The sequence below is a fragment of the Anabrus simplex genome, chromosome 10 (genome assembly GCF_040414725.1).
Source record: "Anabrus simplex isolate iqAnaSimp1 chromosome 10, ASM4041472v1, whole genome shotgun sequence".
NCBI lineage: Eukaryota > Metazoa > Arthropoda > Insecta > Orthoptera > Tettigoniidae > Anabrus > Anabrus simplex.
Genome location: NC_090274.1, coordinates 52028204 through 52051796, shown reverse-complemented (window position 1 = coordinate 52051796; position 23593 = coordinate 52028204). Strand labels below are relative to the sequence as shown.

General features: G+C 37.4%; 1 protein-coding gene across 1 annotated transcript in view; it reads left to right on the top strand.

Annotated features, from left to right (window-relative positions):
• LOC137502369 (zinc finger protein 555-like) overlaps nt 1–23593 on the top strand; it is a 136321-nt gene that overhangs the window by 83199 nt on the left and 29529 nt on the right. Inside the window, exons 6-8 of the mRNA XM_068229404.1 lie at nt 58–146; nt 6483–6608; nt 7545–7603. Coding sequence (XP_068085505.1) covers nt 58–146; nt 6483–6608; nt 7545–7603 — 274 coding nt within the window. The remainder of the gene's footprint in view (nt 1–57; nt 147–6482; nt 6609–7544; nt 7604–23593) is intronic.

The window sequence follows — 23593 nt, the reverse complement described above, 5'->3', positions numbered from 1 at the left end:
TCTTCTGACGTGTATACTGCCCTTGTTCTAATAGATGTTTGGCTTGTATTTTTTCAGGTTGTGTTTCAAAAAGTATGGAAGAACTTGCATTTGTCAAATGTGAGCCAGAATGGCTTACAGATATAAAGGAAGAACCATCTGACTTTGTAAGTGTCTGTTATTCTTAGATATGTTCCTATAAGGATAGACAACTGTGGGTGTTATTTAACTACATTCTGTCTATAAAATGTCATTTTCATATGGAAGAGCTCCTGCCTCATCAGTTCTATATCCTTTGTTTCCATGTTTAATGATCCCTTATGTGTTACTTTATCAAAGCAAAATACTGGGAAATTAAAAAAAAAGTGGTATTTGTATATGTATTTGGTGAGTAGGTGGTGGTGATTATTGTTTTAAGGGGAAGTACAACTAGGCAGCCATCCTCTGTACAACACTAATAAGAGAGAAAAAATGGAAGGGATCCGATAGTTCGAAAAATTAAGATATTGTCCAAAGGAAGGCAAGGGGTACAAAGGGCATGAAAATGAAAGACTTCCTAGGCCTCTTATGCTCTAATACTGTCGTATAGAACAACAGTTGACCAAGAATAGTCAGTAATTAAGGCAACTGTATAAAACATATTTGTCAAAAAAATTGATGTATCTATTACAGTTGAGAGTAACTACAGTTTTTTATCCATACTTGTAAAACATCATCTTAATTTCATTTTCAACCTAATGTTAAAATATAATATTTCTTGCTTATTTGTCAGTCTAGATATATAAATGGAAATCAGTTTGGAGCAAAAAATGAAAATAGATATGAATTAATGGGGCATTTCGAAGCATCTTAGAAACTTAAACCCCGCTACCAGAGTAGCAGATGATCTCAGGCTCTCTAGAAAAAACTGAAAATTCCCAAAGTCCCCGAGGGAACATGGCTGGGTGTTTTTGAAATTTGGGGCTCAGCATAAGAACTTACGTGCAAGCTTTTCTGTTACCCGTTGAGGTATGTATTTCCAAAGTTGAAGACCTATAGTTTTCATAGGCTTAAAAGTTTCCTGAAAGTCCGAATTTCCTCTCCCCCAAATCAATATGGTGGACAAAATCTGCCATATGTCGTAGAAAATTGAAGTTGGCTAAATTATAGCCTTTAGTTTTCAACTTTTTACCCCCCAAAAATATATAAATATTGAGGCAATTATAGTTATGATGGAGATCTCCATTTTGAGGTAATTGGTGGCTAAACGTTAAGTCATATCACATAGCGGATAACACAATCGCTGCCCAGTTTGGAGTGATCTACAACTTTGGTTATGCCGTTGAGTTGTATTTTGAGCTCTTATATGTATCTTAGCACCAGCTGTACCGTCGCTTGTTGGCATAAGTCAAACAAGGACAAGTGATATGAAAAATACCCCCAAAAACAAAATTAAAATTAATATACTTGCCAAAATGTGGAACAGGTGAAACCTGTCCAGAGAAAACGTAGGTTGAGTAAAATGTTTTGTTATGGTAATAAACAGCAGAAATATTTTGAAAGAAAAGACGAGAGGTATTTGCCTTTAGTAAACAAATGGTTATTTAATTAGTTATAAAAATGTACAATTTATAAATATGAAAGGTGTTCACATTTTGAAGAATCTAGGTGCACCTTAAGGTAAACCAATGTAATAATTTTAAAATGAGCAAGGACAGAGTAGGTAACTGAAAATGCACAAGTACTTGAATTAAAATGAAAGAGTGAATTAAAAGGGTAATTAATTAGTTATATAAATCTAGGTCTGCATAAATCAGTCAAAAGACCCAAATACCAAAAAGGGAAGAGATGTCATCTAATTTAAAGCTCAAAATAAATTAAAATTAATAAATTAATTGATTAATAACAAGGACTGTTTTAGTCAGACCAAAAAACAAGCACAAAAGGAAAGACATCCTGTAGTTTAAAGTTCAAAAATTATTTAAAATCAATCAATTAATGAATGAATTACAGAGGACAGTGTTAGTCAGAGAAATGTAACAAATACAACAGAAAGATGTCCTCTAGTTTAAAGATCAAAAATAATTTAAAATCCATGAATTAATGAATGAATTACAGAGGACCGTGCTAGTCAAAAAATTAAACAAGTATAAAGGAAAGATGTCCTCTAATCTAAAAACAAGAATGAATCAAAATTTAAAATTATTCAATAGGCAAGTAAAGAGCCAATGAGGACTGCATACAAGATAAGCTTTAACATGTTCATGGTCTAGTTTTACAAACAGTCAGAAAGATTTAGTAGAATAAATTACTAATCTCATTTAACTGAATCCTTTCATGGTTACAAGGTATACAACTTTGCTTCTGCCGTTTTGTCCCCAACATTGAAGGCTTTAATGAAACAGATTACTTACACATGTATCATTCAAAGTAGTGTCCATCACTGTCCACGACTTTCTCTCATCTTTCGGGCAGTGTTCAAATCCCGTGTTGAAAAAATTATTCATCTTATGAAGCGATCCACGAATCGATCCAATTTGTGACTTCTTCATGAGATCGTAAGTGTCGGTTAGCCAGGCCATGCACCATTGATCGAAACAGGTGATAATCAGAGGGAACAATGTCAGGAGAATACGGCGGGTGGGGTAGGATGTCCCATTTTAACATTCCCAGGTATGTTTTGACCTCTTTTGCAATGTGGGGTCGAGCGTTGTCGTGTTGCACTTTATCGTCCCTCTCATTGTATTGCGGCCATTTGTCTTTCAATGCTCTGCTCAAACACATTAATTGCGTTTGATAATGAGCACCTGTGATTTTTTCACCGGGTTTGAACACCTCGTAGTACACGACGCCGAGCTGGTTCAACCAAATGCAGAGCATGATCTTGGAGCCGTGAATATTCGGTTTTGCCGTCGATGTTGCAGCATGGCCGCGATATCACGATGATTTTTTGCATTTAGGGTTATGGTAATGAAGCCATTTTTGTCCCCGTTCAACGTCTCTTGGTTTCAACTCATATGGGACCCAAGTTCCTTCTTTCTGAATCATGCCCATGGTCTTGAGACATTTTGAAATGGCTTACTGTGTCAGTCCCACTGATCATGCCATTTCTTTTTGAGTTTGACGCGAGTCTTCACTAATCATTGTCTCCAATTCTGCATCTTCGAAAATTTTCTCTCTTCCACCACTATGCCAGTCTTCGATGTTAAAATCACCGTTCTTGAAGCGTTGAAACCACTCGCGACACATTCTTCCACTAATAGCGTCCTCACCATACGTATGTGAGAGCATTCAATGAGACTCAGCCGCTGTTTTCTTCATATTGAAACAAAACAGGAACACCTCCCACAAATGCTGAGAATTTGGCTCGTACACTGCCATGCTCAATCAAGAACAACTTTATGATGCAAACACACATCAACTAAGTCTGAATGGGGTTATGTGGACCGAGGTCCAAGCTAACTGCCTGACATCTGCGATCTGTTTCGTTCGACCGCTACGTACCGTTGTCTCCATCCATCGGCAAATGGCGGAAGCAAAGTTGTACACCTTGTATGATTAATTCCAGTTTTCACCAGTTATTTCTTCACTTATTAGTTCACCACAGAACATAGTATGAGAGGCCACAGGGATTCTTCCAAGGGACCGGATATCAAATGTACATTACAGGAATGTAAATCAACATAGAATGAATCACTTGTTACAGAGACAGGAATGGGTCACCAAGATAAGGAAAGTTAATTAAATAGGTCACAATAAGGATGAGAATATTCACCAAACTTCACAACAAGTAAGAGCAAAACCAGCTCAAATCATCTGACGCCCACACCAATGAATAATCATCACCATGGGCAGCAGTCGCACATAAGCCTCAGAAGTGACCAGTCACAGAATAATAACAACAATGTGGTAAACACAAGGTAGAAATGAAGAATCACAGGAAGAATGAAATAACAGAAAAAGAAAAATTAAAGAGAAAAAGAATAGCACAAAATCTGAAACCGAAATAGAGATTCTGATTCCGAGACAAAACCCCTGTGTCTCTATAACTTTAGTGGATGACACCCAATAAGCAGTTCAGTACCATCAAAGATTAAATAGGTATCATTAATACATTTTTTGTAATCACATTTCTTTTAAAATATAATAATAATGACTAAGCATAATTTCGCAGAAGAATGTAGTAACTTTAACAGAATTCGATATTACCATCACCCTTTAGGAGGATTTAACAGTATAAATGATAAAACTATTATGTATTTATTTTACATATTTTGAAATAATACAATTAAACTGAAGGTCGAGCTAAGGTTGCAAAATTCCATAGGGATCCAAAAGTCAAAATCATTTCCACTGAACAAATTAAATCCACGAGTCATTTCTGACCAGCATCGGGAGGAAGGATGAATTTGTGGTTGGTAACTTACATGGAGTCCTTGGAAAAATACTAACGCCTTGGTGTTAGTAATGCTGTTACTCACTCAAGGCCCAGGAATTCAGGATACAACCAATAAAGATGAGAATGTCCACCAATTAAATAACAATCAAAGATCTGAGGGCATAAAGCCCTCATGTCAAATGCCTTATCCAGGCATTATAGGGTATGCCAAAGCCATACACTCAAAGGACCACCAACTCCATCCGTGTTCCATGATGGCTAACAATCAACTTGCTCGGCCAGCTAGGCCACACAAAGCAGAAGCTACTCCAGATCCTGGCATGAGATCTGATTGGCTGTAGAGAAGTCGAGCCTCCGGATAGACTCACACTAAAGGTGGTCCCACGCGGGGCCAGGTAAATAACTCCTGATGAATAGTAAATACCTAATACATTAAGGATAGAACATAGCTCCTAGGGCGGAGAGAATGCAGTGAAACTTAGCGACATAAAGCTGCTCAGAAAATAGTAGCGGAAAAGAAGTGTGAATTAAATTCCAAAAGGACACTGATTTCAATGGTGAAATAGCCGGAAAAAGAATGTAGTGGGAGAGGCCTAAAACACATCACCTCAGTGGCATCTTGATTGTAGGTAAATTTTGTACTTTTTACATGTATATTTTATAGTTTGAAACATTTATTGGAAAAATATAATCCTCAGATTCAGCACGCACATTCGCACGATGAGTGTCGATATGTGAGCCAAATTTTATGATTGTAGCTACCACATAAGTATGCAAAAAAATAAAGGAATATGTGGAAACTGTACCCAAATTTTACCGTATACAAAGTTCCTAACTCAATCTAATGCGTAAGTAAAGGAGATACGAGAAAATTTAATTGTTCTAACCATGTGGACCACTACAAAGCAGCATCTGAGCGTGCGATTCATTTGTCAATAGATGTACCACTTAGCAGCGGTTAATATCAAAATCATGGTCTACAGTTATAATCATGTGTGTACTTTCATACATATATATACTTTGAAGTCAAGTTCTAGTGATCTAGAAAGGTGGGACTGCCATTGTAATTAAAGCTCCCTAAATTTGTAGTGACTCTCATTCGGAGAGGGGTCAGCAATTATAATCAAAACTCCCCTCATCAACTGTGACTGGCAGTAGGAATGTGTGCCTTTCCTTATAATGTTGGCACTCTAATTTTATTGTAACTGGTAGTAAGTAAGGGGCTTTGCTGTTATAAAGAAAACACCCCAACTCGATTGTGACACAGTATGCTAGGTGGTCTGCCATTATCATCAAAATTCCCAATCTCGATTGAGACTGGCAATAGGCAAGTGTGCCTGTCATTGCAATAAAATCCCCAATACGATTGTGAGTGGCATTAGGAAGTGGACCTGTCATTATAATGATATCACTAATAGGTACACTTATGAGGGACCATTGACCTTTATCTTGGACTCCTTTAAACAAGCATCATCAATTCAGGATTGTGCTTTGGAAGCAGCCCCTTGGTCAGTATATACCATTGTTTTAATTTAGTTTCTGGGAAGGTATGGCATTGCGGGTCAGATCTACTGATTGCTTTAAGCTCATAATCATTATTCGTCATCATCTTTTTGAATTCTAGTCAGTGGATTGATTTTGGAATTATTTTTAACTTTTAGGGTTGTGAGTTGGATCTGCTGATTATTTTAAATTCATATTCATTCTTCATCATCAAGTTTTGAATTCTGGTCAGTGGATGAATTTCAGAATTCTAAATTATTGTTACATTTCTTATGATTAGGGGCCGATGACCTGGATGTTAGGCCCCTTTAAACAAGCATCATCATCATCATCATCATCATCATCATCAGATTATCACAGGATTTTGCTCTGTTATGTAATCATCCTGATATTTCTTACAGTGTCATATTTTGTTATCTTTCTTCCTTTCTTTCTCTTTTGCAGCATTTGTATATAAATTATTTGTAAACTAAACCAGACTGTACTTGTATAGAGTTTGGATTTTTGGTCTGGTATGTTTGTAAAATTACAAACTTGTCTTAGGATCGTTACATGATCATAATACAATGCGGTGAAGACATGAAAACATGCTGATTGTCTTTTCTTTCCTGTTTCTTTGTAGGAGCTAAATGCCATCCCATATTCTGAAAATGAATTGAATATAAAGGAAGATCCATGGCCTGTGGTTGCTAATCAGCTTTCAGAAGAGGTTGATATAAAGTTGATCAAAGAACCTTGTACTGATAAGGTATCTGCTTTTGTTATTAATTCATCCCTGCTCATTTAGGGTTGTAATAGGGCATGGACAGTTGTGTAATATGATATTTTTAAGCAGTGTTTCTTTTATTATGATATAACTACAATAATTACAATAAAATATCAGTGCACTTGAATCTGGATATTCTTATTTTTTATTGTATTTTAATTTCTACTATGTTCATAGAGGAGCTAATTCATATGATTGAGTGGTAATGCTCTGTTCTATATCCCCCTTCCCTTAGGAGTTGTATCATGTTAGTGATGAGTGAAGACCAGTGGGTCCCAACAAAATATGAAATTACCCATCCACCCTACCTACATGAAGTCGTGTTTTCTTCCAGCAGCAATGTTATTAATTTTGGGGGTCCTAGCATTTTCATACTTTTCATGGCTCTTGCCTCAGTTTTGCTGGTATCTTCATGGTATGAAATTTCAGACATCTGTTTTGTCCTCTGGTTAGAGGGAATGGTATCTAGTTGTAGGACTGTAGTCGAGGATATATTAAGGTATATGCTGTATACCCTCTGGTTAACTCCACTTCTTAGAGTATGCATGCTAGCAGAGATGCCAACTATTATAGATTGTCCATAATTATTACGAGTATCGCGTCACAAGTATGGCATTATGTTGAAAAGCAAAAAAAAAAAAACAGTAAAGAAGAACAATTTTGCTTTTTTTTTTTTTTTTTTTTTTTTTCAAGAATTGCTGCTCAACCCTTTCAATGTTTGTGAGTTAGCAAATATCCTTATTCGATCATCACTTCCTTGTGCTATTAGTGAAGACTAAAAGGCATTCCATATCTCATCTTCCCAGTTCTTCTTTTCTTATTCTGGTCAACCTTAGGTCCTCTCCCTTCCAAACAACTCCCTTGTGATCTATTAGATGTGATCTATAATTGGATAAGCATGTTCTTTATTTTTCGTAGGATGAGATTGGAGACGTTCGCAATGAAGTGTGCGAGAACAGTGGAGGTACATCTCATAAGTAAGTGTTCAACATATTTCTGTGTAATTTACACTCAACCTGACAAAAATTGACCAGCAAAGAAATATCCATTTTTATACTCTTAACTCTTTGGGCCTGAGTCACGGAAGTGTTCTGTGCTTAGTCTTGGTGGACTAAATATTCGAGCACGAAATGTTGGAGCACGGAGCTGTTCCATTGTGTCACTTTACTAAGTAATCCAACTTTTTCTCAAGAGATGGTAGAGTGAGTTGCATTTGTCATTTGTGTGCGGATTCTTCCTCTCCAGTGTTATGTGCTCTTTGTTAATATATATCGATAGTTTGCTTGGTAATATCAGTTTGAAGTAGGTATATTTCTAGACTTTGAGATTCAATTGTAAACAGGATGGCTGCTGGTAAACGACAGAAAGTTACCGGTATATAACCCCTTTTAGAAAGTAATGATGATTAGGAATGTAATTGTTTCAGTGAAATTACTAATAGTATTAGTAACAGTGTGAGTAATGCTTCTGAAGAACAAATAGATGTGGAAATCGAAGAGGAAGTGCAAGGAGATGACCGTGTTACACCTCAGGTGATGGACTGAATATGGACCCGTGATACTAATATAATAAAATGTGTTAAAAGTATTCCTTATTCTGCAGTTTGTGGCTTGAATGCCATTTGCTTTTATGTACATTTCAATCTTAAATGCTCTTGTAAGTAAGAAATTTCTCATAGTGCAAAGCATCATTATATTTCCTTCAAATTAATCCCAGCCCCATTGCAGTTTCAGTCCAACAGATATGCAGGGCTCAGTGGGTTAAACTGTGGGGATATACATAAACTGTGGATAGCTGGTGACAAAAAAATGATATTTGGAATCCTGCCATGTGCACAATATTTTAATCCTATTTCAGTCAAGAGGATTTTGGAATAACATTGTCTTCTGCAATGGCCAATTTGTATGCAGTTGTGTGTACATATTGTAGTCAGTGTGGAAAAACAAGGACATGCATCTTATCTAATGTTATCTGGTACCAGTTATTTAAAATAATTTAATGACTATCATGGAAAATGTTGTCTTATTTTGTTCCTTGTATCAGTAAGTTAATTCTGTGTCCTCGTCCAAGTTAGTGCAGCACTTTTCCAGGCACACCTCCAATGGTGATGAGCTGCATGTACCATTTTAAACACATACCAGCCCTACTGCTATTCTTTAATTTCTGGCAGTTCTGGGAATTAAACCCGTGCGGCATCTAATAATACTAATTTTACACTATGGAGGTGGATTCTTGTATAAGTGTTGTAATATCATGGATATCAAACCTTGGTTGGAGGTTTTATGTCCAGATAATCTTTGCCTATGTCAACTTTTCTATTCTATCATGGCTCCCCTAATCAGTGATATCAGGTTTTATTTGTTATTTCAGGATATTCAACCAAAATTCATTGCTTTCCTTTATAAGAGCTTAGACTTCTCATGATTTCCTGGTAAAAGGGTGTAACCCCTCGTTAATGAGATTTCCCGCATTGAACATTCTTCAAAATATCTCCACTTCAAGGGCTAATGGTTGGTTCATTAATGAGGCCTTTTGTTGTCCTTTCTTTTGAACCATAACACACCACCATTAATGCAGAACACTGCATTATACATTGAGTTGTGCACATCATCATTACCACCATCATTATAATAATAATAATAATAATAATAATAATCATAATAATCATCAGCTGACACAGGATGGGAGCAAATATGGTTCCTGTCCACTTCGTCCTATCTCTCCACCATTCCTCATCCAACACTGTTCCACTCCAGGTTCCATTGTCCTATGCTCTTCTTCACAGAGGCCATCCATCGTTATTTTGGTCTTTCTCATCCTCTGTTCCCTGTCATCTGTTGTTCCAGTGTTTGTGTTGGAAGTATTTCTTCGTTCATCCGTTTGTCATGTTCAAACCATCTCGGTCTATTATCATTTGTTTTTGCACGGTTACCTTTTTTTCTTATGCCTTCTGTCCCATAGTCCTCAAGAATTTCATTTTGGCTGCCTGTACTTCACTCTCATATCTCTGAATCATTGTCCATGTTTCTGCTGTATATGTTTTATAAGTAAATAATATTCTTTGTACATGACTTCTTTAGACGTCATTGGTACATCTTTATTCCATATTAACCCCCCTATAGGTGGAGGACGCAGACGAGGAATACACCCATGATATCCCCTGCCTGTTGTAAGAGGTTACTAAAAGGGGCCCCAGCACCTTTCCACTTTGAAGCATGGGTTGGCAACCACTGAGCCCTTAGCTGAGCTTACTTGTGCCAGGCTCCTCACTTTCATCCATCCTGTCTGACCTCCCTTGGTTAACTCTTGTTCTTTTCCAATGCCAATGATTTTGGATTATTCGAGGCCTAGGGAGTCTTTCATTTTCATACCCTTCGTGGCTCTAGTCTTTCTTTGTCTGGTACTTCATTTTTCGAAGTATCGGATACCTTCCATCTTCTCTCTCTGCCCCTATGAGGGGGATGCAGATGAAGAATACACCCATGGTATCTCCTGCCTGTCATAAGAGGTGACTAAAAGGGGCAACCAAGGGATTATAGAATTGGAACCATGCAATTACTTGTGTTTAGTACGATTAAGTGAGGTTCACCATGGGTCAATTTTACTTACTGTTAGTACCATTATGTGGGGAACACCATGGGTGTGGGCATTGCCTCTAATTAGTACCATCGTGTGCATTCAACCGAGGCGGGTAAGCGGGTGCACGACTTGTATTGAGAACGATTCAGTTGTGATTTCTAAGCGAGTACGTGGCACCATTAAACCTGTAGTGATTGGGTTCATTTATAACTGTTTGGTTCTTCTGTCTCCCAAAACTGCTTATGACTAAATAAATGTATTAAGAAGAAAAGAAAACATCTGGCAACATAATTATACTCAGAAAAGTAAAAACTTAATTAAAAGAGAACAACTTGTTTCATTCTTTCATCATTAGATTCTATCAGATCTCATTCAAGAATACTTAGAAATGCATAAAGATTTATGTTTATTTCAGTGTAAATCCTTAAGAAACCTGAAATTTGGTACTTATCTTTATGAAGTCCTCACTTTTCCACCTTATCATAGAATACAATTTGTTGCAGTACTGGTACTGTGTCGTTGGGGTGAGTGCAGCTGGCGAGTCAGTCTGCTAATCTTCTGCCAAGCCGTGCTCTAACTATGTCAGTGATATGCTGTACTTTACGTTTCGGTGTTTTATTTCAAATTTTCCCCTTATAATGCTTCTTATTATTATAATGAAAATTGTTTTGTAATCTATGCCGAGGTTCTTAACATGCATTTAATTGGCTGCCTGTTATAGGGTAATATTCCATTACATCATTTTTGCTTATGTCTGTTTATTCTGTTTTTACACGAATAATCCCCACCACCGAATAATGTCCGCACCCTAATTTTAGGAAGGATCATTTTATAAAAATGAGGTAAGGTAAGGGTGTAATCTGCCCGAAGGCAGGTCCGAATCTCCTCAGAGGTGTGCCCAAGTCGGAGTTTACTTACGGTAGGGTAGCCAGTTCCTTTCCGCTCCTCCGTTCATTCCCTTACCCCCACCAACACCGTGTGGCAACCCGTCCAAATCTTGACCATGCCCAATGTTGCTTAACTTCGGAGATCTCACGGGATCCGATGTTTCAACACGGCTACGGCCGTTGGCTATAAAAATGAAATGAACTAAAATTCCTGGCGTCGAAGGAGTAACATAGGCATAAACAAACATTTTATATCACTCCACGATTTTTTAAGGCTGAAATAAAAGATATAAACAGTACATAAATTACGGTAGCAGTTACAAATTATAAATAGAACATAAGTTAGCAAAGTGCAGGATTCACATACAAAAAAAAATAAAAATAAAAGCAAACATAATATTATACTACAATTGTAGCAGCAGCATCCTGCATACTGCAATAGAAAAACCGCATTGTAATTGTGTATCTTAAAATTGCACAGAAATACACAATATAAATGAAATAAAGATACTGTACATTAATGCTCCCTTACCTGAAATCTTCTTAGCATTCGTCATCACTGGCAGAATCGCAGTCTTCCTCGTCGTCACAATCATCGTTCTCCCACAGTACATTGTCCTTGGTTCTGTCGAGGAAAATAGAGATCCCGCATTTCTTGAAACTCTTCTCCACCAGTTGCAGAGGAATGGAATCCCAAGCATGTTTTATCTATTGCAAATTTCCCTCACTTCTGGGCGCTTGATTTTACCAGTAAGCGTAAATTTGTGCGCTTTGTCTGCCATCCAACGTGTGTACAGTTGTTTCACTGCCGCATTAAAAGACCGGTTAATGCACACGTCAAGTGGTTGGATAACGGATGTTAGACCTGGAATTATTAACAAGTCCACTCTACTCCTTGTCAAAACATTGTGAACTTCTTGAGTAGTGTGCCCATGAAAATTATCTAAAACGAGCATACTACCGAGATTTAGTAATACTCCAAGGTGCCATTGACAAACCTGCTTCACCCAATCTACTATTAGGCTATTATTCATCCACCCTTTGGGTTGCGCTTTTATGATAATGCCTTTCACGTTTATTTTCGGAATTGTTTTTTGTTTAAATATGATGTATGTGGGCAGTTTTCTTCCATCTGCGGTTACACAGAGCGTAACTGTACATCTTTGCTTCTCATTCCCGCCAGTTCTAACCATGACATTGGATGCACCTTTTTTGTTTACAGTACAGTCACGCAGCATTTCGAAGAAAATTGGTGTGTGGTCTGCGTTGCCTATTTGTGAATGTATATAAGAGTTTTTCTTGCGTAAATTGATCACACATTTGTGAAAATTCAGAATTTTATCTTCATAATCTGTTGGAAGACGCTGTGCGATGGTAGTTTTTCTTGGAAAACTATAGCTGTGACGAACATAAAATCATGAAAGCCATCCACGGCTGGTTTTGAATCCTGTAACACCTAGTTCTTTTGCAATCGATTGGGTTTTAAGTTGGACATTTCACTAGTAATAGCAAATCCGAATTGTCTCTTTTCATCAGTATACGCACATAATCTTGCTTCAATCTCAGGAAACTTTGCTTTCTGTCCACAAAATGCCTGGCGATTACTACTAGTTTACTGAAGCCGTAATTTATTTTTTTCTCCAGTTACGAATACTACTCTTGTCCACGTATTTTCTTCCTGCTGCAGAATTTCCAGTTTCTTCTGCATCTTCGATAATCTGCAGCTTTTCTTTGGCCGTGAAAGACCTATAGCATGTACCTTTATTTGCCATCTCAAACACGTGATTCACTTCAACTGACGCACACAGAAAAATGACACTAGGCACATGCAAGATAGGCGCATTCAACCATTTCCAGATGCTTTGACATTCTAGACGGTGCAGCCTGAAGCGTAAAAGCCGGCTAGCGGCATGCCAGACGGAAGTTACTGTCATCACCTGTTGACAGGTCACTGAGACGGGGACCATTTGTAGCATGCTTCTGGCTGAGGCAGTGGCCCCCTTTTCATCTAAGGTAGAGCCGTGAAAAGTGGAACACATGATTACACTGGAAAGACTCCAATTTCCTATTTTCAGCAATATAAGAAATACAGCCATGTTGCATGAAAATACAGACTTTTTATTTTCATTAACATTAAACTATAAAGTCTTGTTTACTAATGTATATGTAGGGTTGTGTTTACTATACTGATAAACAAAATCGCATTTAATAACAATTATATTTCCTGCTAGATTCGAACTTGATGCAAATAAAACTCACACCCTAATTTCTTACCCCAATTTTATTTGTGTGTGGGGAATTATTCGCATAAATACAGTATAAGTCAGGGAAGTCGGAATTGCCAGATCCAGTTACGAGTTCCTTACATAAAATTTATCTCCCAAAAATAATTGAGATGAACTGATTATCTTGAATTTACTGCTTTTGATATGTTGGTCTCGTTTTAAACTTTATCTCTCTATTCTGCAGATGATGCTCTGGAGTTGTTTGAAAAAAAAAGAGTCTGTCAAATTCTGTGCATATTTCACTCCACTCCACTCATGTGCACTCCAGTTTAAATAGTTCTCCTGCACTCCGGCATTTTCCAGTCAATAATCAATGATGACCTACTGTATTATGTCCAGTCTATAATCCTACATCTAACACTTACATAGAAAGGTCAGAGTTTCTGATAATAAAACCAAAGATCTTGTAGCTGCACTCATTACATTTATAATATGTTCATTAAAAGTTAATTTTCTGTCAGAAATAATTCTTAAATCATTAATTGGATGGAGTTATGCATCAATAGACTAAACGCCATTTGACGAAACTTGAGATGTGAGCACTATCTTGTAGAAGAAAACTTGAACTACTATATAATAAATACCCCACTGCCTTACATGAGGGCATTAGTTTTCAGTAAACTGAAAACCTAAGCGACATAGAGTGCTAAATTATTGATGTGGTGATACATTGAGTGGTTTATCAAGTGACGAAGTTCAGTGATGTATCAAGTAGTTCTGAAAGTAAGGAGAAGGACAATGCTACTAATGCAGCTTGGTAAAATTGTTACGTCAGAGAATAATTCTAGAAGAACGTTCTAAGAGAGATGAGATTGTTGTATGGTATCTAATATGGTAGTCTACAATGTTAGTAATATTTCTGTATTGATATATTTATTTGAAGAAGCTGTGAAGGCTTCACTGGAACAGTGTTTTAACATGTAATGCTAGGTAATACATGACAAATCAGTGAATTCCAGATCAGAATAATGAAGTGGTTTTGCAGATATTTAGCATGCCCTCAAATTTCATCTGCGTTTATACGCAGAATACTACGTAAACATAATGAGAAACTACAGGCGGTAAAACCCCATTGTTGTTCGCCAGATGGAAGACGCGTCATTCTTCAGTTCAGCAGAACTTGAAAAATTGATCATGAATTGGGAAACACATGTCCAATGTTGGAAGATAAACTAACAAAAACTAAAAGAAATGCAGTTCTTGAACTCACAGCCACTCAGTATGGAGGTCAAAACTAAATTTGATGGTGAATATATGGAAGTAAATCTAAATACGTCAAGACTGGGACGACCACGGGAAAATAGAGTTCCCTTTAATCAGGCATTAATACCTTTGTGGACAAATGGAAAACATATCTCTGAAGCCAAACTTGGAGACCTTAAGTCGCGGATGCACCTAATACTTGCAGATGCCAGACAATTTTACTAGAAACTTTAAGGATATTCTGATATCGTGGACGGCATAGATGGAGATCCTGATTTCAAGATTGAATGAACTGAGCGTAACAATCTACCTGTTTAGTATTTTATATGAATTTATGGGAGCAAATATTTTAATAACCTTTTCTCTTCCTGTTCTGTTTGATTGAGATAAGTAATTAAAATTCTATACTTTCTTTCAGAATCACTTTTTTCTTGGAATAAGGTAATCATAACCACATATACCAGCCTCTATATCCTTTACTTAGTCTAAGGGACTGCCATTCTGATGATGATGATGACCATGCTTGTTTAAAGGGGCCTAATATCTAGGTCAACGTCCCCTAATGGTGTGAGAGACTAACATTCTACTTAGCAACTATTGTGTGTCTGAAGCAAAACAAAACTTACCCATAGGCTTGAAAATATCATGTCAGTACTGTACTTGCAGAACATAATAGGCCTATCGTGAAGGAAAATCCATAAAGAAATATGAATTGCATTGACTTCAATGGCTCACTTCTTTCCATTATATTTGTCTTAGATCAGTTGAAATTCGTCAGATCAAGAAGTGGTTATAGCAATGACTGTAGGGAATAGCTCCCCTTCTTAAGTTTCTCCGTCTAAAACTTGAATAATATAATATCAGTTTACTCATTCGGGACAAATATTTCAGGTTTCCTATGGGAATCAACATCTCTATCATTAAATAATATGCCGGAGTTGTGGCGCGGCTCTCAATGGTTCAAGCCCTTACTGCAGCAGGAGATTCAGGTTTTAATCATGACTGTGGTCACATTTTTTGAAGTCTTACTCAGTAGATACTCAACAGTAAGTGGTTCTTGGTGTAGCATTGTGATGCATTATTCGCACTTGAGAAATACCTTAACACATTGCTGTCCGCCCCATCTGACATGTAACTTGCCTGTGTGGCCGGAAAGTTTTGGCAGAGACATGGAGTTGTTGCAGGGTATCATTCAACTTATTGCAGTTCCTAAATATGGAATGAGAATACATTGAAACTTACAGTTTTTTGTGAGATTTTATATTTCGGTTCATTCTGGTATTGGTATCTTTGATTCCTCCACCATATACTCCAACAAATCATCACCAATGAACAACTTAACAACACAACTTAGGCCTATATTTGCAGGTTCACTCGGCCAAAATGTTAATGCTAGGCTTCCCCGAGGGAGGGTCCAAAACCGGTATAATACACTGTTCAGACCACTCACTGCCAGAAATAGGGAGAATGTTATCAACAATCTGAAGCAACAGGTTGTTTCTCTGACAGCTCGCATGGTGCAATAAACGTGTCATTAACCGCATCACTTTCATATAAATGCACGGCACTAGCACTAGAATTATGATTAAACAATTCATTTTCACTCTCCTCACAACCACTGGGAACATCTGACAAATTATCAGCGTATAATTCGCGTATAAAATCACCAGGAGTCAATCCACTGTTTATCGCCGCTGCCATTTTTGTTTACTAACATTGATGGATACACGGGAGATATTCAAAGGCGAAAACAAATGTCATTCACGCACTAAAACGGGGAAAACCAGTACTAACATGTACTACCATTTAGGTACAGCAACGATATTCTCCAAGCAGTTCCTCAATAACCGTTAACTTGCATAAAAAGACAGAGCTGCACCAACACGTATTCATTTGTGATTGGTTGCAGCACACCGTGCTCGGAAACACGTATTGCTACGTGAGCGGACAGCATTGTGTTAAATTGCATCAGTAGACTAAGTGCCATTTTTTCAAGAAAATCTATGAACTGAGTGTATAAAAATATTTAAATTTGGTGAGAAGGTACAATCCATTATCCTACAACACCAGGAATACCATGTTTAACAAAATTGTGTTTTATCAAATTTACACATAAACCTAAATTTAAACGGGAATATCGTGAAACTAACTTTTAGCGCTTGGTCTAATGATGCATAATGGCATCCAATTGTTGGTACCGTTTCAAGTGTTGTTATATATAGCCTACATATATTTTCCTGGTAAAAAACATAAATTTACATTTCTGTACATTAAGGAATAATCATTAGCAGGGCTTTATTCAGGCGGAATGTGGGTGTACGCATACCCCTTAAACATTTGAAGACTGTTGAATAAAAACTGTTGGTACATTTCTATCTATACAATATTAAATAGAAGGAAGGATCCACCTTTCAATACTTCGTTGTTAAGTTGAACCAAATAGAAGTTACAACCTGTTCATTTGGGACTGGTTTCAACACATTTGAAGTGTCATCATTAGCCACTTAGCAAAGCAGTGCAAAAGTTAAGTCATAAAGTTCTAAAAACAACTAACACAATGATCACAGGCAAAAAATTAACACTATTTCATGCTGAAGCAATTCCAGTCGATGTTCATAACACAGTGACATTGTGAATTACTTCGGCATGAAATAGTGTTAACTTTTTGCCTGTGTTAGTTGTTTTTAGATATTTATGACTTAATTTGTGCACTGCTTTGCTAATTGGCTGATGATGACACTTCAAATCCATTGAAATCGGTCCCAAATGAACAGGTTGTAACTTCCATTTGGTTCAACTTAACAAAGGAGTATTGAAAGGTGGATGCTTCCTTCTATTTAATACTGTATATTTCTCTATTCAATATGGAACAATCATGAAAAGAAATTTAACTGTAAATCATTTCTGTCTAGTCAGCAAATGTAACTTCCAACTTGAAAGTTCATCAATTAGCTGGCATCAGAATGCTGTTCACAACAGCTGGAGAAGATTTTGTGTATCTTCGATTTAAATGGACCTTTCGAGCCAGTTTCTCTTCGTTGGCAACTCGGCACTAAGCAGCAAAATCAAGACATTAGGCCATATTATTATCTGCTTGACTAAAGCTTTGTAATTGCTGCCTTATTGGAAGAAATTTTACTTGTTTAGGCAAAAATAAGTCTTTTAATGCTGTATGTTGGCTGTACAGTTAATGTAGGTACTTGCGAATGCTGGCTTTTGTCTGATGTGATACCGGTGCATTTCAGTTTTCTTGACTTTGTGATTTGTTGTGTGGTTTGCATTGAAAAGCAGCATTTCTTTCATGATAATTATTTTGAATTTGTTAATGGTTTGTGTAACTTTAAAGAAGGCAAAGAAATTATTGGACTGTGATGGTAATCAAAACACCCAAACAGGAACGATTTGTTGGTACATACTGTAACAAAAAAAAAAAAAAAGGAAGTTTCATTCTTATCAGCATGTAAGCTGGTGTTTGGCGGCAAGGAAATAACGAACTATTTTACATCTACCCAGGCATCAAAAATCCTGAATGTTAATGATTTGAACATAAACCTTGCAATGTGGTGATGCAAAGAAAGGTCGCTACAAAGAGTTTTCAGCCACGTGTAACAGAAGACAATCCCAAGTGCTGGGATTTGGAGAAAATCTGGAATTTTGCAGTAAGTACAAATGGTTTCCCTGCAAGAAAATATTTAAACAGAAAGAGTTTAGATCATCATGCTGCAGTTGAAATACTAAAAACAGCAAAACTGAAAACTTTGGAAACTGCATGCATTAAGGCTTTTGAAAAAAGAAATAACTACCAATGGATTTCAAACAGCATATAAATTACTTAAGGAAAACCAAGCCTTCCACGATTTTGAAACTGAAATTGGTGTGCAACTGGTGAATGGCATTAATATGGACTGCATTCTTCATTCAAATAACACCTGCATAGATATTGTTTCTTATATCACAACAGAAATGAAAAATTAGGTAGCAAACATGATAGTGCATGGGAATAGTAAAATTGTCCTCTTTATAGATGAAAGTACCATACTCAGTCAGCTGTCATCACTGATAGTATACCTGAGGACAACATTTCCAGATATGCATCAGTCAAGCAACATTTTTTTTTCGAGATTTATCGAATTGCGAGATGTCACTGCTAAAGGTATATTCAGTGTATAGTAGTATAATGTTCATTGAACATAACAGGCGATTAGCCCTGATACATGTTGACAATGCCCCTTTCCATGCATGAACAACTAACAACAAAAGAAAGGAAACATGAGACTCCTTTGGCATGCCATTAGGTCCATCAGATACTCCGGAAATGTGACACTCCCAAGGGAGGGTCACAACAGCAGTCATCCTCATTCCCTGCATGCCAAGTCCTTTGTCTCCACTTAATATCAAGAAACAAAATAAAATCTAAAATAAAAGGATAATAATATAAAAGCAAGGAATAATATTAATAACAATCAAAGAAAGATAAGCTCACAATCTACTACTACCGAGCTCGATAGCTGCAGTCGCTTAAGTGCAGCCAGTATTCGGGAGATAGTGGGTTCGAACCCACTATAGCAACAATCTACTACTACTGTCTGGCCGTGTTATCATCCCTGGTGAGAAGAAAGCTGCCCTCCCAGTGATAGCACAACTGGCCCTATCTGTGGGGCCCAAAAGAAGACCCCCCAAAACCCTACCATATGATAGTGCAGTTCTCTCACCATTCCATTGCGGCTGCCACGTGAAGCTGAAACCGCTCTCCTCCCATATCCTGTCTCTCTCATGTCTTCATTCTTTAACATATTTGGGGTAGGCGCGTCCTACCCCGTCCTCTTACGGGTATGTCCTGCTCTTTATTGCCCATCACTCCTTACCATCTCCTACTCTGCGTAAATAGTGAGAAGACAGCACATGCCCAAATAGTATACTTAGTGCCTTGGTGACTTACCTGGGGACGTTCCATAATGAGTTTTTGGAATAGAATCTTGTTTCAGTCTCAACTGATGGGGCTGCAATAATGATGGTAAAGAATAAGGGTGTAATTACTGTAATAAAACCACAGTTTTCCATTGTTTTGTTGGTGCATTGTGCCAGTCACAGGCTAGAGCTTTCCATAGGCGGTGATGGATTCTTTTTTTAAAAATTTGCTATACGTAGCTCCGGCACAGATAGGTCTTGTGGTGACGATGGGACAGGGAGTGGGAAGGACGTGGCCATGGCGTTAATTAAGGTACAGCCCCAGCATTTGCCTGGTGTGAAAATGGGAAACCATGGAAAACCATCTTCAGGGCTGCCGACAGTGGGGTCCAAACCCACTATCTCCCGAATACTGGACAATGGCCGCACTTAAGCGTCTGCAGCTATCGAGCTCTGTTGTGATGTGAGTCAAGATTTCCCCTTACATGTAAACTCTTCAAATCTTTGCTTGATAACTCTATACAGTTTGCCACCTGTCACGTAAAAATGCCACGGAATTGAAAGCTCATGCGGAGGAAGTTGAAACCATACTCCTAAAAAATTGGAAGCGGTCTAGATACAGAATTAGTTGCTTCAGGCTTTAGAGCAGTATCAGCTGTGTGGGAAAATTTTGAAGTTTTGGTGTTATATTGCACAAGTGCCAAAGATGATCCCAAAAGAGACAAAAATGGAGGACTCCTTAAATGCATAACCAATGTGAACTTTATAATAGACCTTGCATTGATGTGTGATGCTCTTCAGGAGCTGGGATAAATTAGTGTTGACTTGCAAGCTCGTGACAATGGAATTTTTTTGGCATGTAAGGAGGTATGCCAGCAGGTTAAGGTGTTTTCTGAATGAAAGACAAAACATGGCCCGAGCCTTGGAAGCAGAAGCACTGTTAATGTTTAAAGAGCTAGAAATGAAGGGAATCGTGTTGATGCTGTGAAGTAATCTGAGGCACGCGTATGGAGAACTACCTTTTAACATCGGAAGATGTTGAAATCACAGAATTGGCTACTGTTTTGAACACTACCGTTTGGCTGGAAAATCCTGATGTAACATACGGAAAAGCAGAAATAAGAAACTTGTGTAAACATTTTAGCTGCATGAAGGACAAATCTTAAGATGTTTCCATGAACATCTTGTTGAGAAGTAATACCCAATATATCCTCTACTCCTTATAAACACTATGAGCAGCACCCCTGTTATGTCAAGTGAGTGTGAAGGAGGTTTCTTACAAATGAACTTGATCATAACTCCAATAAGAGCATCATTGGGTCTGAATACAGTAGCAAATCTTATGATTATTGAGTTGGTTGGCCCTCCGCTAAGAATTTTCAAACGTGGATTACACGTATTCATGGTTCCTGAAACGAAGACATCTGGTGACCATTATGAAAAGCAAGGAGAAGAATCGTGAAGAAGGCAGTGATCAGTCTCTTTTACCGGTGTGGAATTTATTGTAAGCAGGTCAGCAAAATGAGACACTACCACACGGCTTATAATCATGTGTTCATTTAATTTTAAAATGTAAAATTGTTAGAAATAGGCTACTGAGTGCTGTTACCACCTGACATGTTAACCACAAATAAAATAGCATAATTTTTCTGCAAACATGCCACTCCAAGAAGTGATAACCAGACTTCACATAATTACATTAAATCAATCAAGGTAAACTTACACCTGTTTGTAGAACATGTTTCATTCCTTAGGAACATTTTCAGCTACATAACATTGCTTAGGTGGAATTACAGAGAATTTTCTGCTTCTTAAAAACCATTTAAAATAGTAATGTTGTTGTGATTAAAACTAATTTTAGAAAGAAAAATAATTAAAATATGTGGGGAGGTTTGAGTAAGGTGGTGAAATGGGAAGGGAAGATGGATCTACTTTTGTTCTAACCTAATTTAGTACAATTTCCTTTGTACTGAGATAGATGTTAAGAATTTGTTAGTATACATCACTTTTTTCCATATTTGATGGCCATGTTGTTCCTAGTTATTCATTTAAAAAATGTTTTGAGATGTTTTTTTTCATGTCAATGTTTTGTCTAAAATTTTAAAAATGTTCTTTTCAGCTGCTCGTCCTCTCCAAGGTGGCTATTGTCATTTGATTTAATTTAGTGAAAATGAGTGTCTTGAATTTTTTAAATTATGGGATCCCCTGAAGCCCATTGCTGTCCTATAGATGTTATGATAAAAGGTTCCCCAGAGTGTTATGTTGGCAATCTACTGTGTCCTTTGGGGGAGGGGTCTAGTAACAACTGATGCGGGCTATCAATCTCGGTTATATATTAACAAATATAGTTTGTAGTATGACTAAATATCTATTTGTATGAATCTTTGTGTTCCATCGTTTGTTTTAAATGGTAAGATGTTTTGTATATATTTCAGGGCAGGGAATGGTCCTGTATTTTCTGGAACTGCATTGAATTCGTGTGATATTCACGACAAGACATATCATGAAAGAAGCGATATAACTCGTACCCCATCAGTTCACGTCGGTGATGAAGCAAAAGGGAAATTCGAATGTCCTATTTGTGGGAAGTTTTTTAGAAAATATAAATTCCGAAAGAGACACCTAGCAATACACACTGATGCTAGGCCACATGCCTGCGTCATTTGTGGAAGGACTTTCAGGGAAGCAAGGTACTTAGCTCTGCACTTTAAAAGACATACTGCGCCCAGGCCGTACTGTTGCTCCATGTGCGGTATAACCTTTACAAGTGATAAAAGATTACATAAACATTTCGAAACCCACTGTTCCTTTTGCGGGATTAGCATACCGTGTTTTACTAAACGTAAAGATCATATTATGAAGCATATAATTAAAACACCCTACTCCTGTTCTATTTGTGGAAAGAAATTTAAGTCAAAGTCCGGCCTGAAAATTCACGAAGAAAATCATAGCGCTGTCAAACCTTTTGATTGTTTTGTCTGTAGTAAGTCTTTTAGGACAATCCAACAATTGAACAGTCATTTTGTATGTCACTCTGCTACGAAACGATTCAGCTGTGATGCCTGTGGTAGAGGGTTTAGACATTCCTCTAGCTTACATTACCACAAATTAACCCATAGTGGTTCTAAACCATTCAAATGTCTTATCTGCAGCAAGGAATTCGCACATCTCTCTATATTGACTGCGCATGAAATTGTTCATAGTGATGGCGTATTATTTTCATGTGACGTTTGTGGCAAGGGCTTTAAAAGTCAGGGACGCCTTAGGGTACATAATTTAACACATTTTGCTGAGAAATCCTATTCGTGTGACACATGCGGAAAAGCATTCAAGTTGAAGAATAATTTGAAAAACCATGTTTTAGTTCATGTGAAAGCTTGATATATTCTGTTATTCCTGCGCAAAATACGTCCATTATTATTCTACACTAGAGTACAGTGGAACTTTGGATTACAAGCATAATTTCTTCCAGCAACATGCTTGTAATCCAAATATCAAAGCAAGTTTTCCCGTAAGAAACAATTGAAATGCAGATGATTCATCCACAACGCAAAAATATTTATTCGCATACCATTTCTAAAACAAAATATAACGTAAAATGAATTGAAGTACACTTTTCCTTACTATTGACTCATTGTTGGTGTGAGGGAGACGAGAGATGACATGAGAAGTGTTACTGCGTAGCACGAGTCTCACTAGCGGAATCACCGACACCTGTTAACTCACTGGAATTGTTTTTCTTTTCGTGCAACTTTAACAAGGAAATCGTCCAATGACTGTTGATTTTGCCTCTTTTTGATTTCACGAAACTGTGACATTGCATTGTCATTGAACTGATTGCTAAGTCCCAACTGATGGGTCTAACTTAGCACACGAGGGCAAAATGCAGGCAACCAAGAATGAGTTAGCTGGAAAATTTATAATGTCCAATAACGGACCATTATATTGGTATTATAAATTTACTCATGCAGGACAAATATTTTAGGTTCCCTATGGGAATCAACATCTACATCATTTCATGGCCAGGCAGGCATCAATTTTTGGAAATGAGACATAGCTCTCATAGTGCATTGGCACTGCTGGTGGCTTCAAGTAGCCTATGCAG